This window comes from Bos indicus, chromosome 3 (genome assembly GCF_029378745.1).
Source record: "Bos indicus isolate NIAB-ARS_2022 breed Sahiwal x Tharparkar chromosome 3, NIAB-ARS_B.indTharparkar_mat_pri_1.0, whole genome shotgun sequence".
Classification (NCBI taxonomy): Eukaryota; Metazoa; Chordata; class Mammalia; order Artiodactyla; family Bovidae; genus Bos; species Bos indicus.
In genome coordinates this window covers 67,145,569-67,161,845 of record NC_091762.1, presented here as the reverse complement: position 1 = coordinate 67,161,845, position 16,277 = coordinate 67,145,569, and the positions used below count along the sequence as shown (strand labels likewise).

The window sequence follows — 16,277 nt, the reverse complement described above, 5'->3', positions numbered from 1 at the left end:
CCCCATGGACTGCAGCACGCCAGGCTTCCCTGTCCATCACCAACTCCTGGAGCTTACTTAAACTCATGTCCATCGAGTCGGTGTTGCCATCCAACCATCTCATCCTCTGTCGTCCCCTTCTCCTCCTACCTTCACTCTTTCCCAGCATCAGGGTCTTTTTAAATGAGTCAGCTCTTCTCATCAGGTGGCCAAAGTGTTGGAGTTTCAGCTTGAGCATCAGTCCTTTCAATGAATATTCAGGAATGATCTCCTTTAGGATGGATTGGTTGGATCTCCTTGCAGTCCAAGGGACTCTCAAGAGTCTTCTCCAACACCACAGTTCAAAAGCATCAATTCTTTGGAGCTCAGCTTTCTTTATAGTCCAACTCTCACATCCATACATGACTATGGAAAAGCCATAACCTTGACTAGACGGACCTTTGTTGGCAAAGTAATGTCTTTGCTTTTTAATATGCTGTCTAGGTTAATTCTTCTAGGTCTTTGTTAATTGATTCTTGCATTTTCTCCATTTTGTTTTCAAGATTTTTGATCATCTTTACTATCATTATTCTGAATTGTTTTTCAAGTAGTTTGCCTATTACCTCTTCATTTATTTGGACTTCTGTATTTCTAGTTTGTTCCTTCAATTGTGTGGTTTCATTATTTTTTTTTTAACTTATTGTGTTTGAAGCCTCCTTTTTCAAGGCTTCAGGGATGAATTCTTTCTTCCTTTTGGTCTCTGCCCTCCTAAGGTTGGTCCAGTGGTTTGTATAAGCTTATTATAGGGTGAGATTTGTGCTGAGAATTTTTTTTTTCATTTGTTTGTTTTTCCTCTGAAGGGCAAGGCTAAGTGAGGTGGTAATCCTGTCTGCTGATGATTTGGTTTGTATTTTTATTTTGTTTGTTTTTTAGATGAGGCATCCTGCACAGGGTGCTCCTGGTTGTAGGATGGTGCTGGGTCTTGTATTCAAGTGGTTTCCTTTGTGTGAGTTCTCACTATTTGATACTGCCTAGGTTTAGTTCTCTAGTAGTCTAGGGTCTTAGAGTCAGTGTTCTTACTCCAAAGGCTCAGGGCTTGATATCTGGTCAGGAACGAAGATCCACAAGTGGTTTATTATGGCGTTAAGTGAGATTAAAACAAATACCCCAAAACAAGAAACCAAGTTGAACCCCAGACAAATGGCAGTTAATAATCAGGCAAATAATAATTAAAATAATGGAATATATACATATACGTATACATCCATCAGTCAGTTCAGTTCAGTCATTCAGTCATGTCTGACTCTTTGCAACCCCATGGACTGCAGCACGCCAGGCTTTCCTGTCCATCACCAACTCCCAGAGCTTGCTCAAACTCATGTCCATTGAGTTGGTGATGCCATCCAACCATCTCATCCTCTGTCGTCCCCTTCTCCTCCTGCCTTCAGTCTTTCCCAGCATCAAGGTCTTTTCCAGTGAGTCAGTTCTTCACATCAGGTGGCCAAAGTATTGAAATTTCAGATTCAGCATCAGTCTTTCCAATGAATATTCATGACTGATTTCCTTTAGGACAGACTGGTTGATCTCCTTGCAGTCCAAGAGACTCTCAAGTCTTCTCCAACACCACAGTTCAAAAGCATCAGTTCTTCAGAGCTCAGCTTGCTTTATTGTCCAACTCTCACATCCATACACACCCATAAGCAAAGTCAAAACAGTCCAGCAAAAATAAAGTACAGTAGATTGACTTGGCAAACAAAGGAAATCAAAAATTATATTTACCAGTTAAGAACAAAACTAACTAAAGCACAAACTGGAAAACAAAACTAAAGCAAGGTGCCAAGAGGGGAATAAAGCAATGAAAATAAAACTAACAAATACGTTGAGAGGAAAAGAAAGAAAGAATAGATATGCAAAGTTAAATAGAGGTAGATGAAGAAAATTTATATACATTAAAGATTAACTGCAAGGGGAAAAGAACAGAAGGAAAGGCAAACAAAAGAATAAGTGTAGAAAAATATAATAGTTTTAAAGAAATTAAAAATCAAAATTATAAAAAAGAGATAAGAAAAAGGAAGAAGAAAGAAAAAAAGGAAAAAAGATAACTCCACAGAACTGCAAAAGCCCAATGTAGAGGCAGAGGTTTATAACAACAATAAAAAGTGTGGCTGAATATACACATACACACATACACCCATAAGCAAAATCAAAACAGTCCAACAAAAATAAAGTACAACAGATTGACCCAGCGAACAAAGGAAACCAAAAATTATATCTACCAATTAAGAACAAAACTAAATAAAGCACAAACTGGAAAACCAAACTAAAGCAAGGTGCCAACTGGGGAATAAAGCAATGAAAACAAAACTAACAAAATCTAAAGCAAAAAAGAAAAGATGAAAAAATAGATATGCAAAGTTAAATAGAGGTAGATAAAGATTTATATACATTAAAGATTAACTGAAAGGGGAAAAGAACAATAGGAAAAGCAAACAAAGGAATAAATGTAGAAGAAATAATAATAGGCTTTAAAATTAAAAAGAGCAGGAAAAAAAAGGAAAATTCCACAGAACTGCAATAGCCCAACATAGAGTCAGAGGTATATAACAACAATAAAAAATGTGACTGAGAAAGAAAAAAAAGCTCAAAAGCTTAATTAGATTTCATAGTACCAGAGCTTGAGCTTTTTTGCTGTTTTTTTCTTTACATCTGAGATTTCTTTTTCTAATCCACTGAAATTATTGTGTACTAAATTTGGGAAGCAAATCTATTCTAACTCATTAACCCAGTTGAGATTTAGGTCTGTCATCTTAATATATCATGCAGTAAAAGGAAGACTCTTCACAAAGAAACACACCTTTCATGCTACGCCAGCATTGTCCTGCTTGTGCCGATGATGTGATTAAATGTAGAGAATTTGCTTAAATTTAACCTCAGAGTTTATCACACAGCTTAATGGGTCTCATTGAAATATTCAATAATTGAACTGCAAATCACTTTTAGTTACTAAAAGAGCTGAAGCATGTCAGTGGCATGATGCTTGCCAAGCCAGACCTAGGTATCTAGGATAATTAAGGTATTTTAGTATGCAATTTACTGCCATAGTATCAAAGGTCAGTAACAGTGTTCTTTCTTTCTTCAAACTTAAGTATACCTTTGAAGATAACTTGCATGGATAAAACTGACAACCACAAGAGAGGGGGGAAAAAAGGGGAAAAAATTCCCGAAAGAATCTACAGCAAGTCAAAACATAAGAATAATAAATGTTTTTCTTGAGTCACTGCTATCAGAGTCCTTTCCCTCGCTGGGAATCACAGTCCACCTCACCTCCCTAGGATGCCCTCCGACACTGTGCTGATCTCTGGACCTGCTGTGGGGGCAGCTCAGGTTCCAATCTGGTTCTACCCCTGTGTGTTCTTGCCTCTAATGTGCACAGCTATCAGGACTAGTGTGTTTTCTTTTGTGGGAGCTCTCAATGTCCTTTTATATATTCCATAGACACAGAGTCTGCCTAGTTGATCGTGTGGATTTAATCTGCAGCTTGTACAGCTGGTGGTAAGGTTTTGGGTCTTCTTCCTTAGCCACACTGCCCCTGAGTTTCAATTGTGGTTTTATTTCTACCTCTGCATGTGGGTCGTCCACTGAGGCTGCCCTGGAGGACTTGGGTTTGCCCCTGTGAGGGCCAGGTGTGGAAGTGGTACAGTTGCTTGGGTCGCAGGGGTTCTGGCAGCACCAGGTACTCAGGCGAGTTGGCAGCTAGGGCAGCAGGAAATGGCAACCAGTATTGGGCAATAAGCTCCAATATTCTTGTCTGGAGAACCCCCCTGACAGAGAAGCCTGGCAGGCCACAGTCTACAGGTTTGCAAAGAGTTGGACCAAAGATGGATAGACGGAAGGTGCATAGATGAAAGACTTTTTTTTGCCTGTGACAGCTCCGTCCCAGAAAGAATTGAGCATGAAGGTGGCACAGCTGCTTGGCTTGCAGGGATCCTGGTGGTGCTAAGTGTGCAGGGCCACAGACTGCCTCCACTGCAGGAGTTATGGCCCTATAAGAGTCTGTTTTTGAGCCTCTTGTAGCTGGCGATCAGAAGGCCTCTTTGGCCAGTCTTTCTCTGTAGCTCTGCCCATTCAAGCACTTAGAGGGTTCCCTTGCCTGGGGTCCACCCTGTAGATAGGCACATCAGGCACTTAAAGGGGCACCCTGGGTGGGGTCCTACCCTGTCGTTCAGTGCATCAGGCATTTGATGAGCCAGTCTCTTTATTAGGCACCTTCCAGTGGAGAAGGAAATGGCAACCCACTCCAGTATTCATGCCTGGAGAATCCTGTGGATGGAGGAGCCAGGGGGGCTGCTGTCCATGGGGTCGCACAGAGTCGGACATGACTGAGGCAACTTAGCATGCATGCATGCATCGGAGAGGGAAATGGCAACCCACTCCAGTATTCTAGCCTGGAGAATCCCAGGGATGGAGGAGCCTGGTGGGCTGCCGTCTATGTGGTCGCACAGTCAGGGGTACATATGGCTGCCTCAAGGACTGTCTGATTCTCATTCCATTTAGGCTGCCACAGATCAGCTGTTTCACTTTCAGCCTTAAATGTTTCTCCTCTGACTCAGACACTTGCCCTGAAGTGGGGATTGGACCCTTGTTTTGGTTCCCCTATCTGCCGAAGGCAGGTCTAATCCTACTAACACTCTTGTTTTTCCCCCAATTCCTTCGTCCTACCGAGTTTTGCCATGATTCTATATATTCTTTCCTGCTGGTCAGGTACTCCTGTCCGCTCTCACCTGGTATTCTGCATGGACTTCTGTGTCTGAAGGTGTATTCCTGATGTATTCGTGGAGAGAGGTGAACTCCACATCCACCTACTTCTCCGCCATATTGTTCTCTCCCTTAAATTTATTAACTTTAAAAATACAACGTGGTTTTCTAGACCTTTTAAATATTATGAGTTCTTAATGTACAAAATAGGAATTATTGTTTCCTTGAGGTTTAATTCTAATTTTATTGCTCTTCACTTTAAAGTAGTGTTAGAATGAAGCTCTTAATAGGAAAACATTTGTGTTGTTTTTGCTTTATATTACATTTTGATGTAAATACCTCCTGATAGAATGCATGCATCTTATTGGAGCAGCTCAGTATTTTGATAACTACTGAGGCCCATGTTCAGTTCAGTTCAGTCGCTCAGTTGTGTCCGACTCTATGTGACCCCATGGACTGCAGGACGCCAGGTTTCCCTGTCCTTCACTAACTCCCAAAGCTTGCTCAAACTCATGTCCATCCAGTTGGCGATGCCATCCAACCATCTCATCTTCTGTCATCCTATTCTCCTGCCTTCAATCTTTCCCAGCATCTGGGTCTTTTCTAAGGAGTCTGTTCTTCACATCAGGTGGCCAAAATATTGGAGTTTCAGCTTCAGCATCAAAGGAGATCAAACCAGTCAATCCTAAAGAAAATCAGTCCTGAATATTCATTGGAAGGACTGATGCTGAAGCTGAGGCCCAGGTGGCTCAGTAGTAAAGAACCCACCTGCTAATGCAGGAGACGTGGATTCAATCTCTGGGTCAGGAAGATCCCCTGAAGGAGGAAATGACAATCCACTCCAGTATTCTTGCCTATAAAATCCCTTGGACAGAAGAGGCTGGCAGGCTACCACTCATGGGGTGGAAAGAATTGGATATGACTGAGTGAGCATGTACATAAGGCAATGCAGGAAAAGCATGCAGTCTCTGGCCTCCCATCTCTAGCTTTTATCATTTTCATAACCTCCTTAAGTCTCAATTTTTTTCACATAAAAAATCTTGGAGGATAACGCCTTTATTAAGATACAATTCACATGCTATATGATTAACATATTTAAAGTATACAGTTGAATAGTTTTTAGTATATTCACACATTTGCACAACCAGAACCACAATCTAAATTTAGAACATTTCACTATCCCGCAAAAGAAGTTTCATGCTATATAGGAATCCCCTCCATTTCCCCTCAGCTCTTTCTACCCTGGGTGACCATTAACCTGCTTTCTTAATAGAGTTGTCTTCTGGAAGTTTCACATAAGCAAAATCATACAATAACATAATCCTTTATGACTGGCTTCTTAACACATTTTCAAAGTTTACCCATGTTGTAGCGTGTATCAGTATTTCAATTATTTTTATGGCCAAATAATATTCTATTATGTAAATTTACTACATTTTATTTATCCATTTATCAGTTAGTAGACATTTGAGTTGCTTTTATTTTTCTTTTTGTTCTTTCTTGATTGTGTCTTAGTGCCCCAACCAGGGATAAACCATGCCCCGGACAGTGGAAGCACAATAGTCTTAACCACTGAACTGCCAGGGAAGTCCCTGGATTGCTTTATTTTTCAGCTATTATGAATAATGCTACTATGCACATTCATGTATAATTTGTACTTTGATGTATGTTCTCATTTCTCTTGCGTATTGTCTAGGCGTAGAATTGCTGGGTCATGTAGTAACTCTATGTTTAACATTTTGAGGAACTGAATCTGCAATATTTGGATGTGTAGGGAATAGATGTTCTAAATTAGCATCTAGATGTCTGGGTTGGCTTAGTTCTGACTTGTAGAGGAGTCTTGTCAAACACTCTTGGGTGGGTGAAAAGAACAAAGATACAAGAGCCAGTATGTGCCCAATGGCATTCTGTTGATTTAAAGGAAGGACCTGAGTTATTTCTGGGGACTCTGCCAGGTTTTAGCAGTTAATGCAATAGGTAATTGGATACATGAATTACCTAAAATAATTCATTTACTTAGGTAATGTAATTGGTTTTAATTGTCAGAGTGCTAGACTTTGTTCAGGCTTAAAGTTGACACTTCATAAGTACAGGTTCCACCAATAATTAATGAAGTACATTGGTTATATATTATCTCAGCTGGAATGAGCAGTAATCCTAAGTATCTGGAATAAAATGTCAGAAATACCCAATCAGTAGAGTCAAATCCAACTTTGGTGTTTTCTGCATGTGGTCTACTCCTAAGAGCTGGCTGGGTCTTTTCTTCGGTCCCTTTAACACATTCCTCCATGATGATCTCCTCCCGTCTCCCAACTTGCTGGGTACTTTTCACTGTTTCATTTCCTAATACTTCAAAAAAAAAAAAAAAAAATCTGTAGCTAACCATTTAGATGGTCCACTTTGGTCCTGATTTCAAGATATAACCTTTTAAGATATAATAATTCAAGCCTGCTACATTCTGTTGTATTCTCATGGTTCATAGGAAAATTTTCCTTGCAAAATTGCAAGTATAGGCCATTTCTGCTGTAGTCCTCTCTCTTTCTGCTGTGTCATCAAATGCCTCTTTGGATAGTCTATTGCCTTTAGATTCTCCCAGATGATACAAACTACTGGGCACAGAGCTCAAATTGAGTGTTTTTTTTTTTTTTTGGCTGCACCACACAGTATATGGGATCTTAGTTCCCTCAGGATTAGATCCCTGAGTCTGGAAGATCCTCTGGAGTAGGAAATGGCAACCCACTCTAGTATTCTTGCTTGGGAAATTCCTTGGACAGAGGAGCCTCACGGGCTACAGTTCATGGGATAGCAAAGAGTTGAACAGGACTGAGCACACACATCATCATCATTATTACTCTTCTTCCCATTAGGCTCAAAGTTTGAAAGTTGTGGGAAGTAGAAAAGAGGCAGCAGAGAGAAGATGGAGAAATAAACAAACACAGCCTTACAAATTTCAGGTTCTTCAAGTGTCAAGAGCACCATTTAGTTTATGCTGCTGCTGTTGCTGCTGCTAAGTCATGTCCGACTCTGTGCGACCCCGTAGATGGCAGCCCACCAGGCTCCCCCATCCCTGGGATTCTCCAGGCAAGAACACTGGCTATGCTATGCTAAGTCACTTCAGTCGTGTCCGACTCTGTGCGACACCATAGACGGCAGCCCACCAGGCTCCCCCGTCCCTGGGATTCTCCAGGTAAGAACGCTGGAGTGGGCTGCCATTTCCTTTTCCAATGCATGAAAATGAAAAGTAAAAGTGAAGTCGCTCAGTCGTGTCCGACTCTTAGCAACCCCATGGATTGCAGCCTAACAGGCTCCTCTGTCCATGGGATTTTCCAAGCAAGAGTACTGGAGTGGGTTGCCATTGCCTTCTCCGATTTACTTTATAAGTGCACAATATTTTTAAATAGGGGTTTCCCAGGTGGCGCTAGTGATAAAGAATTGGCCTGCCAGTGCTGGAGACAAAGAGAGGTGGGGTTTGATCCCTGGGTCTTGAAGATCTCTTGGAGGACGGCATGGCAACTCACTCCAGTATTCTTGCCTGGATAATCCCATGGACAGAGGAGCCTGGCAGACTACAGTCCACAGGGTTGCAAAGAGTTGGACACGACTGAAGTGACTTACCACCCACGCATACGTTTTCACTTAGAACTCAGTCTGTACAATTTTAGTTATTATTCATCTAGTAATGTCACCTGTGGGCTTCCCCAGTGGCTCAGCAGTAAAGAATCTGCCTGCAAAGCGGGAGACAAGGAGACTCCTGTTCCATCTCTGGGTCAGGAAGATCTCCTGGATTAGGAAATGGCAACCCACTCCAGTGATCTTGCCCAGAAAATCCCAAGGACGGGGGAGCTTAGCGGAGTACAGTCCACGGGGTTGCAAGAGTCAGACACAACTGAGCCACTAAACAACAACAATAATGTCACACATTGGTATTACTGTTCATCCTATTTTCCATTTCACTAACAGGGACTTTTGAACACCACCAGTAATAATTGTTCATTCTTGTTTCTTAGATAGGAATAGTAACATGTGCTCTCATGTTTTAGCAATCCTTGCAAAATTATTTTGGCTTTTCACCACAAATATGCTCAGAAGTTGGAATTTTTAAATCCGCAATTTGGACGAAATGTTTGGGCTCAGGACTGCATATAAAAACAGCATGTTGTTTTGTTGTTCTCCCTCCTCCCTCGTTAGTGTATGTGTTTTAGACAGAACCTCAGAGCTGTGAATACCTTGCCTAACTTAGGGAAAAGCTAAAAAGGAATCGAAGTAAATAAAACATCATTAATACAGGATTGGAATGCTCAACATTAATTTATTTAGGGGCTGAAGGTCTGTAGTAGACGTTCTTAACCTGGGAGCCATGGATTGGTTCAGAGTATCTAACTATATATATATATAATAGATATATATTATATATATTCTCTTGGTAATGTACAAGCTATTTTCTTTTACTAATGTATTTAAATGACATATAGAGAAAATGCCCCATATTTTTCACCAGATTCCTAGGATGGTCCTGGGGCCCTCAAAAGGTTACAAACTGCGATGCCATTTCTTGACAGCACTGTAACAGGATGCAATTCTTCCACTGTACATTTCACAGCCATTCGGGAAAGGCAGGAGCCTCTACCCTCAACAGAAATGGCGGGAGCTGCTTCACACGTAGCCCCTCACGCACAAAGGCTAGGAGGCCCCCGCTACTTTCTCTCCACCTTCCCATTCCTGACCCCGGAAGGACTCCGCCCCCGGGGCCAGGCTGCGGCTCAGCGCCGGGCTGCGGCGGGGAAGCAGGCGTGGACCGGCTGCACTGGGCCTGGAGCATCAGGTACGTGGGTGGAGGGCTGTGTGGGGTCTCAGCGGCCGCGGGTTAGTGGCAGAGGGGTGGGCGGGAGCTCTGGCCTTCGCCCTCTGGATTCCGTGTCTGGGAGGAGGAATAGAAAGCCGAAGGGAGGCCCGCCACGGAGCGCTGAATCAGGGTGGGCTGGCTGGCGACCGCTTGGAGCCCGAGCGAGGGTCTGGGTGGCCGAGCCGAGAGGGAGCCCCTTTCCTGGTCATCTTGGTGAAGAAAAAGAAGGCTGCAGAGGAGAACGCAGTGAGGGCGGAGGAGGCTTGCGGGAGGAGCCGCTGGTGTGGTCCAAGTTTCTGCAAGAATGTCAGTGGTTTGAGCGGGGAGTGGTTTTTGGAGGAGGAAGATTATGCTTTCTTTCAAGGGGCTTACTGAGAATAATTTAGCATCAGGAGGTTTGTGGCGTCGGAGCCCTCCTGTAAATAAAGTTGTTCAACGTTTATTTTATGGAGAGAAGACTCTAAAAGATTTTGCTCATGCACAGACCTTTATTATTATTATTTTATCAGTATTTCAAGTAAGCGTTTTTGCTGTATTTCAAGTATCTTTTCAGAATTCTGTTGTATAGATTTACATTTCATGACAAAATTTGGGGGATATTGCAGACTTTCATTCTTGCTTGGATTATAAAGTCCAATTTAAGTGTGTTTAAGAAACAAACTGTGTATATGACACATTTTAAAAAGTGTCTCATGGTTAGAATGGAGAGAAGCGAGTGATATTACAGAGTATAATATTTTTGGTGATGATGAAACTGTCTCCATTTTTTTTTTTATTAATACGTTTGAAAGCAACTGAAATGACTGGTTTTAAAAAGCTGTTCAATTATTAATGATTAAGTTTGGAATCACTCAGCAATTTTAAATGAAAGGGTATGAGGTGATTAGAATGCAAAAGTGAACATTTATTTTAAGAAAACCACTGCAGCAAATTGAAGTGTTTGCTTTATTTTCTTTTTCTTCTGCTTCAAAATCTGGAACTATATTACGGAGAAAATCACTTTGGGTGAATTACTTTCAGGATTTAAAAAAAATGCAATAGTATAGGTACCTTTATTGGTCCAGAATCTATTTAGTTACTAAAAATGTTTCTCAAAATGAAGGTTTTTTTCCGGGGGGAGGGGTAAATGTGCTTCCTTCTTGTTTTGTGAAACATTTGAGAAAAGTAATACATGTAGACACTTTATAAAGCAAATATTACAGAAGCACTTTTAATGAAAAATAGTGGTTTCCTGCCACCCTGCATTCCTAGTCTTATTTCTCAGACTTATTTTTCACTTGTTTAACAGTTTCTTCATGGTTTCCTTGTATTTCTCATTAATATGTCTGTACCACAGTTTGTCAGTTGGGATTAACATATTGATTATACTAAGACGAAAGATTGTAGTTAGAATATGAGTGTGGGGAAAATTAAGTTTCCACTCCTTGGGTGTCACTAATAGGGAAAAGGTTAACTGTCAGTAGTAGTAACCTGCCTTAAGAAATCTTGGTGTGTTTGATATGAAAACGAAACTATTAATCAGTGGTTTTGATAGACTTTTGAAAAAAAAAATAGGATTATTAACAGAAAGGTTAGAAAAAGAGCAGAAATAAATGACTTGAAGAAAGTATAGCAAATAAGCTATAGAGGGATTGTTGGTAATTTTAATTTTCTGGTAGTTTGTACAGCACCATCCAAGGAAAAGAAATATTAAATTTGGTAGGCATAAACATTATAGTTAGTGGGAAGGCCTACTCTTGTATAATCCATCAGAAACAGTTCTCAGGCTTTTTCCCAGCCTGTATGAAATGTTGTTAAGTGAAAGTGGAAGTGAAGTCGCTCAGTTGTGCCTGACTCTTTGGGACCCTATGGACAGTAGCCTGCACCAAGCTCCTCCGTCCATGGGATTTTCAAGGCAAGAGTACTGGAGTGGGTTGCCATTTCATTCTCCAGGGAATCTTCCCTACCCAGGGATCGAACCCTGGTCTCTCCCATTGTAGACAAGACGCTCTACCGTCTGAGCCACCAGGGAAGTACTACACTTGATCTTAGCCAAAACGCCGAGAAGCGAAATATTGTTAAGGACCCATTAATTTTGTGCTTACCACAGAGCCTTTTATACTTAATTCAACTCCCTACAATGTCTTATTTCAGAAAGGTTATGTTTTGATAACATATAAAAGTATTGGGAGGTGATATATGTATACCTATGGCTGATTCATGTTGAGGTTTGACAGGAAACAAAATTCTGTAAAGCAGTTACCCTTCAATTAGAAAATAAATAAATTTTTAAAAGTTTTCTTTCACTAGTGTATTTCCTTAATACAAGTGAACAAATTTGTATACTTAATTTATATGTTAGTATTGTGTGAATTTGTTTAATGTGTGTCCAGCTGGGTACACGTATAAAATTTGAGTTTCTGGCTCTACAAAGCATAGACCTAGGCCCTTAACCATTGTGTTTTTATCAGCATTCTGCTATCTTTATGGGTCTCTCTTAGTGATGACTGCCTTCTCTGTGAACAACTGACATTTCTTTCATTGGTTTCAGTAGAAATCGGCATTAAAGCAATATTAAAATTTCATAGCCGGTATATGTCATTTCTTTCAAGAGCTTAACAGTTTTTAAAAAATGGAACAGTTCACTTTCACTTTTCACTTTCATGCGCTGGAGAAGGAAATGGCAACCCACTCCAGTATTCTTGCCTGGAGGACCCCAGGGCCGGGGAGCCTGTTGGGCTGCTGTCTATGGGGTCGCACAGAGTTGGACACGACTGAAGCGACTTAGCAGCAGCAGCAGGAAGATAAATGCTTGAACTATGAAGTTCAGTGAGCCCTGAGGTTCATTTCTAGCCCCTAAAGTCAAGATTCCAATCAAATTTCTTTCAGTGCCCCCCCCCCGCCCCATCCCTGTTGTTGTTGGAAGGAAAGTGGAAATAAAAATATTTTAAGTTACTGTTTAAAAGCTGAAACATTTATTTCACTAGAAAAGAGAGAATCTAGAACCCACAGTTTTTAAAGGAAAGTTTACTAGCTGAACTCAAAGTTCAAATCTAACTCATTTTCTTTTTGGCTAATAAATAAACTTTTAGCTTAAGTAAATTTGGTTCAGAATATTATTTTCTTCAGGTTAGTGTAATATGATTAATTAAGTGCAAAAAAAAAAAGAAAAGCTTTTTAAAGAGTTAAATTTTCAATTTGTATCTTTCATTTGGTAGAATAACTAGAAATCTTTGTGGCTAATATATTTTGTGTTTCATTTAATTAAGATAGAAGAGGAGTCATGTCAGAAGAAACAGTGAGCGAATCACAGTTTTCCTTGAAGACAGCAGCACTGAGAGTGTTTGATCTTCCTCTGTCTTGGTACTATTCTCTCTGCCAGGTAAAAAAACTAAAGGAAATACGACGTTGAATAATAAGTTTATTGCTCAGAGCATATTATGTTTACAGTATTTAAATTTCCTTTGGGGTTTTAAATGGTTCAAAGTGTTTGTTAAAGTAGTTTAAAACTTACTTGGTTTTTATTTATTTCATGTTTTTTTTGTTGTTTTTGTTATCAAAAATCTTAAGTGAATTTACACAGTCTGTTCTTACAATTATTTTCAGATAATTATGTTATTTAAATAGACTTGTTCTCACTATTGGAGAAGGCAATGGCACCCCACTCCAGTACTCTTGCCTGGAAAATCCCATGGACGGAGGAGCCTGGTGGGCTGCAGTCCATGGGGTCGCTAAGAGTCCGACACGACTGCGACTTCACTTTCACTTTTCACTTTCATGCATTGGAGAAGGAAATGGCAACCCACTCCAGTGTTCTTGCCTGGAGAATCCCAGGGACGGGGGAGCCTGGTGGGCTGCTGTCTATGGGGTCGCACAGCGTCAGACACGACTGAAGTGACTTAGCAGTAGTAGCAGTTCTCACTATTAAACAATCCTTTCATTTTAATTTTGTTTTACTGTGGTAAAATATATATATAGCATAAAATTTACCATTTTCACCATTTTTAAATGTGCAGTTCAGTAGCATTAGGTGCATTTATACTATTATGCAACCAACCTTGAGAACTCTTCATCTTGTAAAACTGGAACTCTAGTGCCACTAAGCAGCAGTTTTTATTTTTCCTCCCACCAGCTACTTGCAACCTCCATTGTATGTTCTGTCTCTATGAATGTGACTACTCTAGATACTTCATAGGGCTTCCCTGGTGACTCAGTTGGTAAAGAATCTGCCTGCAATGCAGGAGACCATCTGCAGTGAAGGAGACCTGGGTTCGAAAGATCCCCTGGAGAAGGACATGGAAACCCACTCCAGTATTCTTGCCTGGGAAACCCCTTGGACAGAAGAGCCTGGTGGGCTGCAGTCCATGGGGTCACAAGAGTCGGACTTGACTTAGCCACTAAACCACGACAAGTATCACCAGGTAGTTCATAAGTGGAGCTATGTAATATTTGTCTTTTTGTGACTGGCTTATTTTCAATTAGCGTAATGTTTTCAGGATTCATCTATATTGTAGTGTGTGTCAGAATTTCCTCTTTTTCTTCCAAGTTGAATAACATTTGATTTTATGTATATACCACATTTTGTTTAATCATTCATTGCTGGATACTTGGGTTGCGTCTACCTTGTAGTTTTTGTGACTAATACTTTTGTGAACATGACTGTACAAATAACTGCTTTCAGTTCTTTGGGATGTATACCCAGAAGTGAGGTTTCTGGATCATATGGTAATTCTATTTTTAATTTTTTGAGGAATTATGATACTGTTAACCATAGTGGCTGCACCATTTTTAATTTCTATCAGCACTGCACAAGGATTCCAATTTTTTCTCATTGTGGTTTTGATTTGCTTTTCCCTAATTAGTCATGTTGAGCATCTTTTCATGTGCTTATTCTCCATTTGTGTATTTTATATAGTAATGGTCCTTTTTTTTTTTTTCCTTTGGGCCAGGCCACACAGCCTGCAGGATTCTAGTTCCCCGACCAAGGATTGAACCCAGGCCCTGACAGTGAAAGTGCTGAGTCCTAACTACTGGACTTCCAAGAAAGTCTCAATCCTTTTCTTTTTAATACCTGCTTCCAATGCAGTTTGTACTCCATTGTAGTAAATAAGTAAAGGCTTCCCCGGTGGCTCAGAGGTAAAGAATCTGCCTGCAGTGCAGGAGCTACAGGAGAAACAGGTTCAATCCCTGAGTCAGGAAGATTCCCCTGGAGAAGGGCATCGCAACCTGCCGGGGTCCAGCCCCGGCTGATCCAGGGTATTCGAAGGAGAGACGGCGTAGGCGACCTATTTATTTAAATATTCATCAAAGATATAATGAGTAATAGAATGAGGATAGCTCAGTGAGGAAATTCAGTGAAGAAAAGAGGCTGAATAATTCAGCCAGAAGGTAAGAGAAAGAATGACATGGGGAGACCAAGTTTCAGTGAACAAGGCCTGCACTTTATTTTTCAAAGTAGTTTTTATACCTTAAGTTGTGCATAGAGGATAATGGGGGAAGGGGTGGAGTCACGCAAGGACAGCAGTTCCTGACCCTAATCGAAGCCAGGCTTTCAAACTTATCATATGCAAAAGTTTAGGTGATTCACATCATCTTCTGGCCAGGAGGCCTGTTAACATTTTAAGAAACTTATTTTTCTCTAAAGGTGATTATTCTAAAGTCAGGCGCCAGCCTCCAAAAAGCATTGGATAGAATTGCATTCCTATAGGGCAAAGGTGAGGTGGGCTCAATCAAGAAAAGAATTAACTCAAGGGTCCAAGGTTACAAACATTGAGGCTACTACTTACATTTCTATACACCCATTATATCAATCAATACACTGCCAAGGACACAGTAGGTAAGGGATACGGAGACTTAGCAGCAAACATTGGCCCAATAAGTGAAAAACCCTTCACCAATACAATTCCTAATCAATCTTTTAACTACTCAAAGGAATCTGTGTTTAGACAGTTTAGAACATCTCCTGCCTATCACAGTTGGGAGGCTCTGAACAATCACATGTGATCGGAAAAACCTATTCTGGCAGGCTAGAGGATTTCCAAAGGAGTTTGTAAGTTGAAACACTGTCACACCCAGGAACTTTATTAACTGGAGCTATAAGTTAACTCTTTTTTCAGAGATAGGTAGTGGGGGACAGCCCCCCATAAAGTCAGAGGTGTAGGTGAAAGCACAAAGCAGAAAGTAGGCAGACTCTGGTTTTGTGGGTAGATGCTCGAGAATTTCCAGGGGGACTCCTGAGGCTCGATCCTGCCTTTGCGTATGCCGAGCCTCCTTCCTCATGACCTTTGCCACGGGCGGAGTTCCTCACGCTGGCTCCCAGCAGTGATAAAATTCCAATTGAGCTATTCCAGATCCTGAAAGATGATGCTGTGGAAAGTGTTGCACTCAATATGCAGTATGCAATATGCCAGCTCCCGGCAGCAACCCACTCCAGCATTCTTGCTTTGAGAATCCCATGGGTAGAGGAGCCTGATGGGCTACAGTCCATGGGGTCGCAAGAGTTGGACATGAGTGAAGCAACTTAGCATGCACAAGTAGTAAATAAAAAGATACATATGGAGTGCTCGCTTTGGCAGCACATATACTAAAATTGGAGCAACATAGAGAAGTTTAGCTATGGCCCCTGCGAAAGGATGACACGCAAATTCATGAAGTGTTCCATATTTCTGAGTCAGAAAGAGAAACACCAATACAGTATACTAACGCATATATATGGAATTCAGAAAGATGGTAACGGTGACTC

General features: G+C 40.9%; 1 protein-coding gene and 1 non-coding gene across 3 annotated transcripts in view; both read left to right on the top strand.

Annotated features, from left to right (window-relative positions):
* Positions 1–9,339: 9,339 nt before the first annotated feature.
* Positions 9,340–16,277, top strand: part of MIGA1 (mitoguardin 1) — a 77,840-nt gene continuing 70,902 nt past the window's right edge. Inside the window, exons 1-2 of one of the 2 annotated variants that reach the window (XM_070786278.1) lie at positions 9,340–9,535; positions 12,805–12,917. In XM_070786278.1, the coding sequence (XP_070642379.1) occupies positions 9,352–9,535; positions 12,805–12,917 (297 nt within the window). In that variant the 5' untranslated portion in view covers positions 9,340–9,351. Of the gene's footprint in view, positions 9,536–9,758; positions 9,863–12,804; positions 12,918–16,277 lie in introns of those variants that run through there. The other variant, XM_070786279.1, reaches the window with a different exon arrangement.
* LOC139182347 (U6 spliceosomal RNA) lies at positions 16,095–16,202 on the top strand. Its single transcript, XR_011566018.1, has one exon. It is a non-coding gene; the product is annotated as a U6 spliceosomal RNA (small nuclear RNA).